Raw genomic sequence first — 14,063 nt, 5'->3', positions numbered from 1 at the left:
ATCTCTTTTAGAAAGTTATGTTCCCACACTGTGGAAAGTATCACATATAATTCCCCTCCACAAAGGTGGACCCTCCACAGAACTAACCAATTACCGCCCCATAGCTATTCTCTCTCCACTCTCCAAAATACTAGAGAGATACATACACTCTCAGGTCTCAGACTACCTCCTTACTAACAACCTCCTTTCCAGTACTCAGCATGGTTTCCGACCAAACCATAGCACCACCACTGCCTTACTCTCCTTTACTAACACTATCCTTCAGCATAAAAACAATGGCTATCTCTCCTCTGCTACTTTCCTAGACCTAGCTAAAGCATTTGACATGGTCCCACACAAACAACTTATCTCTGTCCTCAGTAACCTATCCTTCTCACAATCGGTCACCAACTGGTTTCAGAGTTACCTGTCTGACCGCCAACAATCCGTTGTATGGCAGAATGACATATCTCCCCAACTACCTGTCTCCATAGGGGTTCCTCAAGGATCCATCCTTGGACCCCTACTCTTCTCTGTTTACACCAATAATCTAGCCTCTGCCACCAAACATGGCACACTCATACAATACGCAGATGACTCAACCATCATCTGCTCAGCCCAGTCCCTACCAAAACTGCAAAAAGTCACACAGGAAGCCTTTTCCTCTGTTGAAACATGGTTATCCGATGCCCAATTAATACTCAACCCAAACAAAACTAAACTACTCATCTTCCAACCCACCAAACATACTCAAAACAACTCTCACTTTAACATCACGGCAAAAGACAACACCACTATATACCCAACTGAACAGACCAAATTGCTAGGAGTGGAAATAGACAATAAACTAAAATTTGACATTCACATATCCATGACTATAAAAAAAGACCACAAAAAACTAGCAGCGTTATACAGAAATAAGCAATTTCTCACCAAAGCAGCAAAGATTTCAATAGCAAATTCCCACCTTATCTCCACCCTACTTTATGCCTCTCCAATATATACCAAACTAAGGCAATGTGATCTAAACAAGCTAGAGACCTGCTACAACAAAATCGCCAAATTCGCCACAGGGGCATCCTACCGTAGTCACCACTGTCTCTCACTTGCTGAACTGGGCTGGCTTGAACTCCCTCACCTCCTTCAGTGGTATCAACTCTCACTCGCCCACAAACTAGCAAACCATCCACTAAATGTCCCATCCCTCCAGAATCTACTCCAACCCTATCGCACCACCAGACCACTAAGATCCAGCAGCAAAAATCACTTGCAGATCACTAAAGCCAATAACTCTGCTGGTGAAGCACTATTCTCTTGCCATAGCCAAATTATGGAACTCACTCCCACCCACAATTACCTCCATACCATCATGCACCCACTTCAAAACTTTACTAAATGCGCAACTAAAAACATGCTGGCTATGCCCTTGCAACTCCCACTCTAATATCATCCACCCCATCCAACTACTACGTTTCTTTCCACTCCACTAACTACCTTGGTTATAGCAAACTCAGATGCTCATAAGCCAGTACTTATTATACAGCACAAACTTCTTCTTCTTGTAACATTTGTTAATGTCTGTTATGCACTTCACAGATAAAGATTCTAGTTGTCTACTGATGTACTATGTTCTTCATCTGTATATATGTTGTAAGTAATTGCTATGTAAATTGTTAATCACTATGTAATCCAATGTATATACTGTCTGTTTATTTTAACTGTGGAGCTTTTCTCCCCGGGCCTCCGCTGAAAATGAACCTCGCCAGTCGGACACTCCCAGTCAACAAATTTAAATAAATAAATAAAATAAAATAAATAAACATTTAGGTGACTCTAGGCCTAAATGCACACCCACCCTCAACAGTCTCATCCTAGAGGGTATTAGCTTTCTGCTATGGACAGACAGAAAGGTATATAGCCAATGAAGTGTATGATATGGTGTTAAGTGGATAGCTTCCGTGAAGAGTGGCTGGGGCCATTCTGAAAACTTAAAAATACCCAGCTGATGTTAGCTTCACAAATATAGCAATCCTGTCAATCTAAGATTAAAATAAAGACAGATTAAAACCTGGGTGAGTGTGGCCCACATTGAATGGTACATATCATTCGATTCGGCACTTGCCACCAACAAGACTGAGTTAATGTAATGAACATGATGGCTATACACTGTCCGAAACTTCTGAAGGTTACTCAGCCAGGAGGAGGTGCAGCCACATTTTTGTTCAGTAATATGATAGCATATAGCTGATTTTTATTCCAGAGGGACCTAGCACATCATTCAACCCTAAAGAAAAGAATGTCTTCATTTTGAATAAAGAACCATATTTCACATGCCTCCATGTTACATCTTATTGAAATAACATTCTTTATTGATGCATTTTATTTCACCACAGCTGAATTTAGTAATTTATAAAAATACTGACAGCTGCACTCTGCTGTCACTGTCTTCATCAATATGCACACAGATAATATAACATAATTTTATTCTTGTGATAATATTGTAGTCATACTCTAAATAGCAACTGCTTGAATGATGGCTCTCAATATAACATTTTCTGCTACCTGTACACACAATCACACAGACACAGAAACACATTCAACCTCACACACACCCACACAGACACACACACACACACACACACACACACACACACACACACACACACACACACATATGCGCACACACACACACACACACACACACACACACACACACACACACACACACACACACACATTGACTGACAAATACACACACACACACACACACACACACGTGCGCACACATACACACACACACACACACATACACACACACACACACATATACACACACACACACACACACACACACACACACACACACACACACACACACACACAGTGAACGTAATCAGATAGCTTAATATTTGTGAAGACAGGACAAGATTTTTACAGAAGACAATAGCCTATCCATAATACCTGCAGTAATATAAGTATTATTATTTGTACTAGTTGCCTTCTACATGCAAAACATGATCACTTGACCAAGACTGGCTTTTTAATACCAAAGGATGGAGTAGCATAGTCTTCGAAAGCACTAGAGGCCCACACCCCACACAGCATGTCACCCTGTACCACTGTTCAATGTCCACAAGAAACCATGAGTTGTACAAATAAGCAGAATCACTCTCTTGTGTCATCACTCATCATGTGAAATAAAGTTTTCAGAGTGTGAACTGTTAAATCTTTAAAGAAACTTCTGAATGGATAATGTCAGTTCTGAGTAAAATATATGCCATAGACCATACCTTTACATTTTATAATTAGGTCAGTACAACAACTCCACTAAAACATACTCTCTAAAGAACACATCAGAAATCACATTTCTTTTTCTATTTAAAAAGCTTTGTTTTATAGTAGACACCATTGTAAATAGTTACTTTAGTTGTTTATTATTGTTCTTTTAGATATGTATATTTGTTTTAGAATATTTCTATCAAATATTAATGCTTTGTTGTTAACATTTTCAATAAAAACAACTGAGAAAAAAAGAACACATCAGATAATCAACTGTTTATTGTAAATAAAATAAACTGTAAAATTTGTATTTAAAACCTTTTCCCTTGAGAAAAAAAGCATGTTTTTTAATGAATGACATTGCATAGGTTCAAACTAGAAGTCACGTTTTTTTCATTTCAGTTATTTTCCATTGTTAGCATTGCATTCAGTCCAATAATGGTGATTCTTTACACATGTTCAGTGGCATTAAATCATTATAATCGGAGGTGTTTATAAAGACTGCCAAATGATAGTAACTTGACAAACAAAACAGGTATCATTTAAGTGTATTACACTCTTCTTTTTCCTGCAATCCTGAAATACCTTCTGACACTGCTTTTGATGAAGCAAGAGTTTATATTGTAACTTTAAAAATTCTTATTTATTACTTAGTAATAATTTCGAAATAGGAGTCTGTGTACAACATACTTCTTGCTAAAATGTATACAGATATACACATAGCCAAACAATAACAAATATAGACAAAGCTTAACAATATAAAAGGCATTACATTCCACATTTCTTTCCCATATAAACTGTACAACAAAGTATCTAAATAATGTAAAAAAAGAGTTTTAATAATATAACCCCATCTTGAAAATAAAGGTCGAGTCTGATAATTCACTCTTTCATTACAGATAAACCAGACCTGCTGTGAAATAACAATATTTTGCTTTTAATGCTTTTTTAAAGAAATTATCTATAAAATGTTAAATTAGACATTCCACTGTCAAATACCCTGGCATAAAATGAAACTTGCCAAGTCTGGAGTAAGAAGTTGTAGTCTCGTCCCTTTTCCCTGAAAAGGGCTGACAATTGTCCATTAAAATGTTAGCTGATGTAGCTCTTTTCGGACAGCCTCCATTTCTGGATACAAATCAACAGAATTTCCTTGCATTCCAGAAGAAATCTGATCCTCCTGTATCTTGCATAGAATATGAAGCTTCAAGGTCTTACTACGAAAACTCTGAAAGCATGCCCTTCGCGTGAGCTCTTCAAGCTATGAAGATGCACAGAAAAGGAATTACACGAATTAATAATCACATAAACATTGCAACCACAGATATCACTCTGCTGATAGGAGCAATAATGTTTCTCTGCAAAATATAAATATTAACAGGGATTGTTGCACATAGTATTTAAAAGGCAATCTTTTCAAGCAGACTGATGTAAAACATTACAGCAATTTGTAAACAGGCTTGAACATTGTTGATGTTAGCAGCATGTTTAATGTCCTTTTTTTTATCCACAGGAAGAAACTCCCTTTATTTAATCTTTAAAAATGTTTGACCACAGACAAATACCACTGTCTTCTAGTCTTCTGTTACAACATAACTACTAGTAACATGTTTTTGTTACAAGGAGTCTGTCATCCAGATGTTACACTGGCCAAAATATTTGGCAACAACTTCTGTTGATACTTAATTTTGTAGGTATTTAAGCAGAAAAGCTGTCCCAACAGAGATACCATCTGGTTTGCATTATTTAATTATGGACGTTTTAGAACTCCAATTACATTTAACACTTCCTCGATTTCAAGTAAGTAAATTCTTAATGCATGTGAATTGGCAATCTGTATGTTATTCTTTTGCCCGCGCGCACACACCACACATGTGCGCGCGCGCACACACATGCACACACACACACACACACACACACATACACACACACACACACACACACACACACACACACACACACAGACACACACACACACTCAGTAACTGAATATATAAAATGGCATACACAAATTTGTGTTGAAGACTGCAAAACACATGTGCTGAGGTCGATGGTAAAATGTCACATTACTGTGTACGGGGTACCAGTTATAGACAGCACTTCTGCGCTAGGCAATGTTGATTACACAGTTCCCCCATGCAGGCATGACCCCTGTCAGCTTACAGATGAGAGTGAATTTGTACAACTTTACCTTCATTGTCTTTTAGCAGCTCAGGTTAATTATTGAACAGTAGAGAACACCAAGCTTCAAAAAGGTGAGTAGGTACAAGTCTTTGCAGCAACTTGGATGTTTGCATTTTTTTGCATTTATTTATTTCTTAACTGTATAGGTGGTCTGGTCCACAAGCATGTTTCAGACAAGAACTGTGCCAAAAGACACAGTGAAACAAAAAATAGTTAATGATACAAGTTATACAGGTTAAACAGCACCTACAGCCAGTTAAACAAGATGTAGTTTTTAACAAGACTACCTAAAGTTAGGTTATTCTGTTCGAGACTCTCTTACAAGTTATTTCATTTGCTGTGAATTCAATGATATGTTATTTGAATATAACAGAGTAGAGAACATTGGAAGGTGTTTTGATGGGGGAGGGATATGTTGTAATGTTGTAGTACTACAAAGGTAACAACCAATCATATACTTGCAGCTAACTACCATCTGCCGTGGGATATGTAGCTTTGCTTTTGGACAGGTGTTTTTTCATTTGACCTGCACATGCCTGAACCCTGCTACTTAGGAACCATAGTTTCACAGACTAGTGCTCATTTTCAAAGTTGGCTCACACGGGTGGCCTCTTAAACAGTTATTTGTGTTTGAGCAAGGAGGAATCTGGAAAGTACAACAGAGTGAGTTGGAGTTTTAATATTAGGCAGCAAATTCTGGTTAGGGACCAAGTAAAAGTTTTAGGGTTAGGGTCAGAGTGAGGCATACCTCTCAAATGTACAGATCTTTGTAGATTGTTCAGATTTTTGCCTAGTAGTTTTGGTCCATTCCTCATAAAAATTTGGGGATTTCTGGCATATCAATGAGCAACAAAATCAGTAAGTGATGACAGCATTTGAGTTTCGGACTCCATATCCTTCAAAAACTACATGCTAATGCAAAACCTGTTTTCTAGTAACTTTCTAAGTTCATAAGAGTAATACTCTGTCCCTATTTTTTACCTTTGCACCCCCCATTAGTTTTTGTTTTGTCAAGATTCCTTGCACTAAGACATTAAGTGGTATGGAGTGAGGTTTGTGATTAGGATTAGGTGATGACCAAGAGTTTGGGGGTTAGGGAACAAAGTTTAAGATTAGAGTTAGGGACAGACTGAAAGTTTTATGTTTAGGGAGGGATGTAAAGAATTAGTGTTAAGGAGCAGCTAGAATTTGTAAGTTTAGGGAAGGGAGGTTTACAATTAGGGTTAGGCAACAACTGAAAGTTTTAGGTATAGGGAATGAAGTTTGGGATAAGGGTTAGGATATATCTGAGATGTTTAGGTTTAGGGACAAGGGTTGTTTTAGGGTCAGGGAGTGATTAGGACTTTTGGGAGTTAGGGTTCTGAGTAGGCAGATGGTGAGTGTAGGACTGAGCCATGGGAAGGGGGTTTACCTGCCATTGGAATCAGGTGATAATAAATTATATTATGTCACAACTACATTTTCTCATTGTTTCTGCTATTTCCTCTCTCCCTAGTGGCAGCTTTGTCATGTTCCCCTTGAGAACTTAGGGCATGTATTTTCTATGTAGTTGTCCCAAGGTCTGAATATTCTGGGTGCATTAATTATTTTCTTTTACTAGTGAGCATCATCTGTTGTTCAGAAGGTGAAAGTTGAATAGGTGACAGATAACTGGTTTATGTGGTTATGGTTGGATAACAGGATTAATTGTGATCAGGGGTTGGATAACAGGATTTATGGTGATCAGGGGTTGGATAACAGGATTTATGGTGATCAGGGAGTGGATAATAGGATTAATTGTGATCAGCGGTTGGATAACAGGATTAATGGTGATCAGGAGTGGATAATAGGATTAATGATGATCAGGGGTTGGATAACAGGATTTATGGTGGCCAGGTAATAATCTATACTGCCAGTGCATTCTCATCTAGATCATATAACATGAACAGGGTATGTAAGCCCACTAATTTGTTGTTATATCCTGTTTTCCTCTTTTGTAAGATTTTTGGGAGATTTTAAAAAGATAGCACATATGGGGCAAGCTGATTTAATGGAGGAGAGTAATAGAATCACATCTCGGAAGGATTCAAGTACCCCTGTACCTTGTCTGCTCTCCTCAGTAACTATGATACAATAGGTGCTCTCGTAAAGGAAAGTGCACCTGGGCTTTTTTTTTTATTTGGAATGGCTGCAACAGGTACTCTTTACTCTTCACTTTGCATTGCACAGTTTCCTAAATGAGCTAGCAAAATTTAGATCACATGTGAATTAGAGCCTTACTGCTCACCAGCATTGGGTGAGCATCTCCCTTATCAGTGCACTGCCTCCTGAATGTTTAGATCACATGTGAATTAGAGCCTCACTGCTCACCAGCATTGGGTGAGCATCTCCCTTATCAGTGCACTGCCTCCTGAATGTTTAGATCACATGTGAATTAGAGCCTTACTGCTCACCAGCATTGGATGAGCATCTCCCTTATCAGTGCACTGCCTCCTGAATGTTTAGATCACATGTGAATTAGAGCCTTACTGCTCACCAGCATTGGGTGAGCATCTCCCTTATCAGTGCACTGCCTCCTGAATGTTTAGATCACATGTGAATTAGAGCCTTACTGCTCACCAGCATTGGGTGAGCATCTCCCTTATCAGTGCACTGCCTCCTGAATGTTACTGTCAGTGTGTCATATCTTCCATGTTAGTCTGAGCCCTGTAGAAGTTTCCAGTCTTTGTTGTGAAGATACTGGGGTTCCAAGAGTGACTTGCGACAACAGCACAAGATTCTTGAGGACCACCTAAGGAATGCTGATTCATCACCTTTTAAAGTATAGGATGTGATTAACTATTCTTGCATGCAGAACTGTGATCATGGGACAGTGGAGCTCAATGAAGCTAGAATAAAGAATATGCAGCGATCAATAATTTGTTAATCTTCCTCATGTACAAGACTCATATCCATGAATCCAACTGTATGTTCCTTCTGTTTGGAATGAAGGTTAGAGCAGCAGCTTGGAGGTAGCAAGCCGGAGGCTGAGCTGCAGAATTATTTATTTATGTACAATATTTGTTTTAGTCTTGTATTGCATCTGTTTTTTTATTAAGTTATTTTATTTTTTGACATTTGATTAGCAGGAAAGTCCAACTGGTTAGGAGCCCGTTTTCAGCAGAGGCCCAGGGAGAAAAGCTCCAGACTATTACAAATACATTTTATGAACAATAATTTTCAATATTCAAAAATAATATGAAAACTTATACAGTTTATATAATTATACCAAATTAGACATAATGTGAAAACATTGTTTAATACTAGATACAACTTAAATGACAATGATGTAATATTTACACAAATTTTAATCAGCTTATTGATAAATAAGTTAGTATAATGCAAACAGGAACTATAATATGAAGTGAGAGAAAAACAAGGTTATGGCATATTTAGAAAGAAGTCGGGTAGAAAAACTAACCGAAGTAAGTAAGTGAATGAAGAAGGGAGAGAAAGGAGGTAAAGGTATGAATAGGTACTTGTTCACATTTAGGGATAGAGTTTATACTGGTGCTGAGCAAGAACAGAGACAGCTTTTGGCAAGGAAAGCTTTCAGAGCAGATTTTGAAGGATGGAAGGAGATCGTATTGACTTGATGGACACAGGTAAGGATTTCCAGGTCTTATCAACATGGTATGAATACAGACTATGCCAAGCAGAGTTTATAGGTTTATGAACAGAGAGGAGTTTTTTATCATAATGAGCAACTACAATTACTGTTGTGTAGAATGGCATTTAGTACATGGACAGGTATATGGATGTTGAAAAGTTTTATAGGTGGTAAGCAGCTGTGTATATGTTATTTGTTGCAAAGTTTTGACCAGTTTAAGCTGTTTAATGCTATACAGTGGTGGGTTCTGAAAGGCATATTTGCTGCAAATGTAGCCACTTTATTATTACATTTTTTGTGATGCCTGGAGGGTAGTAAGGATAGGATTCCACAATTTAGCGAGGGCAGGAGGGAAGTACTAGTCAGTGTGGTATTAATTGTGTTGGTGAGACAATTTTTAGGTCTGTAAAGCATCTCTATTTTTATTTTTACACAATTTTGTATATGTAGGTCAAATTTAAGATTATCATCTACTATCATTTCTAATCATTGGTTATGGGAAGTGACATCAATGGTTGTACTATTAAGACAGAGAGGATTTTAAATTTTGTTTTTTCATGAGAGAGGGATTTGGGGAAAAAAAATAAGTATTTTTTTTAGGGCGGATGAGCATGAGTTGTGAGTCACAAATCTTGTTTCAGTGGCTGCTAAAGCTTCCTGGGTAATTATTATGGAGGTATGCCATGTTGTCAAATGTGCATATGAGTGTGGAGTCATCTGTGTATTATATTAGGGTGGCCTGCTGTGTGGATGTATAGATGGTGTTGCTGAAAATGTTAAAGGGTTGGGGACCAAGGATAGAGCCTTGTGGTATAGGAGAGAGCATGGAGTGGCATTTTATTGACCGATACATACTGGACAGGTAACTTTTGAACAATAGAAGGGTAGGCCGAAATACACTTAGTGTGGACATTTGAAGTAGAAGTTTGTTGTGAAAAACTGTGTCAAAGGCATAGCTAGAAATAAAGAGGAGATTAGTTTGCCATTATCGCTAGCTTTATTGACAATATCTTTCAAGACGCCCAATCTTGTTTATAATAGCCAGCACAAAGCATCTGAAGCACTGGTAAAACGGCATTGATTTTGGTTGATATGGTACATGGTTTCTTCTTGGCTTGGAAGAAGATGTTCTTGATACAGGATATCATATATTATAGTAACTTTAAATACCTAGAAAGCTTCTAATTGATTGATTGTCCCTATTTATTTAGAAGGATGAAAGGGTCTGGACTCTCTAGGAGTTTATAAATACAGTTTCTCAACTGTGTTTTACTCAGGGGTTGGAGAGCTGATTCTACAATTCCTTATAATATGGCATTACAGTGATACTTTCTCCAACATTTTTTGCAATGGCCATGGAACTTTTTTCATAATAGATAAGGGCTATTTTTGACTCTTTCAGTTTTGAGAAGTCATAAGGAAATTATGGTTAATACATGCATACATACATATGTATAAAAAAAAAAAAATATATATATATATATATATATATATATTCCCCTCACAAGTTCAAAGTTTCAAAACGTCACACTGCAAATGGTCAAGACCATAAGATCAAAGTTTTGAAACTTCAAATGTTTTGAATGAAGATCGCCGTACAGCATGGAATGGGAAGTTTACCATTTTCCTCACTGTAGTGCAATCTCAGAGTTGGTATATTTACTTAGCAGGGGGTGGGGGGGTGCAGGGGGAATTGCCCTCCTGAAAAAACATAAAAAAAAGTTTTTATTTTTTTATTACAATTTCAAAGTTTCAGAACATCAATTTTACAGTCTCAACCATCTGCAGTTCAGAGTTTTGAAAGTTCAAACTTGTAAAGCAGATCTATATATATATATATATATATATATATATATATATATATATATATATATATATATACATATTCTGATTACTTTGTAGAGGTCAAGTGATAGGTTGTGGGGTTGTTGATATGTTGGGGAGCCTTTTACATGGCTTCCAGTTTTAAAACTAATATTTTCAGGTCTTAAGCTTAATCTAATGGTTATGCCTAGCATCTGATGGATATGCCTAGGCAATTATTGCCTTTGGTTTGACTACTTAATCAATTCTGCATCTGGAAGTTTAAGGTCTGACTGTAAGTTAACAAGGTGCAGAAAAGGATATATAAGGCAGTGGGGTCAGTGTATGGATGGGCATCTTACTAGTAGGACGTACATGGGTACACCTGGGTCAGTTTTGATCAAGGCATTCACTTAAGAATAATCTCTGTGAGGCCGTGAGATAATACCGCTACCCACTAAACAATAACATACAAGCACTGTGGTCTTGCTCTCATATGACTCTTGCAACAGTGATGTCAGTAACTAACAGCTTATGGTGCTATGCTCAAACAACTGTGACAAAAGCTTGTATGATGTGAGCAAGTATCTGTAAGTCAGTTTATGAAGAGAGGTGATTCATTTGCAAACAGAAGGTCATCTTACTAATGAATGTTTGTATATGTGACTATGTAAATAATAAACAATATGTTTGTAATGTATTGTTTAGAATCAGTAAAGCATTTGTATGCAACTCTACTTTGCATCGACATGTTTGTTACAAGTTTAAAATACACCTAAGCGGGAAGATGAGGTGTCACATTAACATTTTGTCTGAAAGATAGAACCCCACAAAAACAGTCCTCCCTGTCTCCACCTTGATGCAATGTAATGTCAGAAAATGAATCCAGCTGTCTAGTGGAGGAGAGAATCCACAGCCTTCTGAGATTCCCAATAATTAAAAGAAAGTGAGAGGTGACCCACTGACACTCTTCCCCAAACCACCAGCACTAATCCTTCCATTGCATTACAAATTAAATAGAAATTCATCTTCAGTCAATGTTTACTGAAATGCAGAACTGCAGAATGCAGTGTCCCATCATAGTATAGCATGTTGGTGTTTAGCCAGACTTCACAAATCTAAGGTTCATATTCACAAAAGTATCTGACCTAATGTGGGACCCAGAAGCAGTCACTTCCAAAATCCTTCACTCACAGCTACATCCAACTATGTCTGAAATATTTCATACAAGCATACAGGAAAATAATCAGTAATAAGTTCATGCTGCATTTCATCCAAATTATGTTCACTTATAGACGAAAACAATAACTACAGACAAATCACACTTAAGTTTTGTACCCAATGTTTCTGCTTATTTGAATCTGGTATGCATTCTAATTTAAAAAAGTCCTTTATGAAGAAATGAAGAAACATAGTCATATCTAGGCTGAAGTAGAGTTGAAGAAGGGATCAGAAGAGTTTGGGAACTTCTGAGCTATAAAACAGATATATGTGCCTTATTTCCCATTATCTTTGGTATGCCAAGATAATGTGGGCAGAGGTGGACCAGGAACAAGCCAGCTGTCATATTCTTCTAAACACTGCAAACTCTGTAGATGATAGAACCAATAATATTTATGGAATATAAATTATATAAACTAGGCACATCTTTAATGAGCCCTTTGATGCTAGCCATCTGATTGGTTAGTGGGTGCATGATGCATATTAATGGTGGTCACTTCTCTTTGAAGTACCTCAAAAATATCCTCTCCCTACTGCAAGACTGGCCATTGATTTTACACAGGTCATAGGCATACCCCAGCTGCTAACCTTGAACATCTGCTCCTCCTTACAAGGAAGATATTACTAGTACCTGGTGACAAGATACTACAGTTAAATGTTTGTGTTTATTTTATTTGTATTTCAACTATAAGCATGCTTCTGTGAATTAATATTGGGGTGTAACATCTGTACTGCAGAAACAATGTGCATGTGTGACATTATTAATGCACTTATTAACATATGAGTTGTGGAATACTGCTTCTGCACAGCTTTAGGACAGTAATAAATAAAATGCATACAGATAAAAAAATGAGCACATGTGTGCAACAGAATCATAGTGCTGACAAATACCTTTAGGTAAAGAAAGTCAAAATCTGACAAACTTCTTTAATCCAATGTGAAGGTTCTGTTTTAAGTGGCTACCCAGAACCACAGCTAAATTATGTGATGACCTATATACTATCCTGATCTGATGTCTCCCTCATTTCTGAGCTAAGAAGCCAAAAAAGACCCCTTAGTATTAAGCCGTCACCTTCACCCCCCCCCTCCTTACCTATGTCTCTGTGACTACCATCTGGTATAATGTCAGCTCCTAAAAATTTTCAAAGTAAAATTCTGAGTTGGGCAATGGGCTAAAAGGTGTTGTTGTTCCAGATAAAGGAACACATCACTCAATATTAGAGGCACTGTTGTAGATTATTAAAAATTCTGGTTTAAAGCTGAACCAACAGAAATACTGCTTTGGTAAAACAAAGCTCCAGTACTTTGAGCACAACATAACTGTTACTAGAATCAGGCCAAATACAAACAAGATCAGAGCCATAGCCGAGTTATGAAATCCATCTTGTGTGACTGAGTTAGCAGACTTGTCAACTGTGCTTCATCCTGTAACAAACTTGTTAATGAAATATGAACCTTGGTCATGAGGCCCTACTGAAGCTCAAGCATTCATCAAAGTCAAAGAAATGCTCATAACATCTCCAGTGCAAGCATACTATAATGTCATTAAACCAACAATAGTGATTGCAGATTGTAGTAGCTATGACCTAAGTGCAGCTTTACTCCAAAGAGATAAATAAGGTTTACATCTTGTTGCCTTTTGCTCAAGAACGTTAACTGATACTGAACAGAAATATTCACAAATCAAAAAAGAGTGACTGGTAAGTATGTGTGCATGTGAAAAGTATGTAATATAGTTATTGCCACTATTAGATGGTATTACCATTATAAGAATGTACAAATCCCACAATGCATTGAATTTCTAAGACAGAATCAATTGGTACAAGATGCCTGAAGTGTTAACATTGTTTCTGTGGGGCTGCCATGTTGTTCAGAATAAACTCACCTATTCAACCCTACTCGTGATGTATCTTACCATTTATAAGGCTACCAACAAATGTTACTGGGAAGCTATAAATGCAAACTCTAA

General features: G+C 37.4%; 1 protein-coding gene across 1 annotated transcript in view; it reads right to left on the bottom strand.

Moving 5' to 3' along the window:
• Positions 1 to 3,522: 3,522 nt before the first annotated feature.
• CRISPLD2 (cysteine rich secretory protein LCCL domain containing 2) overlaps positions 3,523 to 14,063 on the bottom strand; it is a 561,942-nt gene continuing 551,401 nt past the window's right edge. Inside the window, exon 15 of the mRNA XM_044082062.1 lies at positions 3,523 to 4,519. Coding sequence (XP_043937997.1) covers positions 4,465 to 4,519 — 55 coding nt within the window. The 3' untranslated portion in view covers positions 3,523 to 4,464. The remainder of the gene's footprint in view (positions 4,520 to 14,063) is intronic.

The sequence above is a fragment of the Protopterus annectens genome, chromosome 8.part1 (genome assembly GCF_019279795.1).
Source record: "Protopterus annectens isolate FY-2018-M chromosome 8.part1, PAN1.0, whole genome shotgun sequence".
NCBI lineage: Eukaryota > Metazoa > Chordata > Ceratodontiformes > Protopteridae > Protopterus > Protopterus annectens.
Note: the sequence above shows the minus strand (reverse complement) of the source record. Positions and strands in the feature narration are given on the sequence as shown.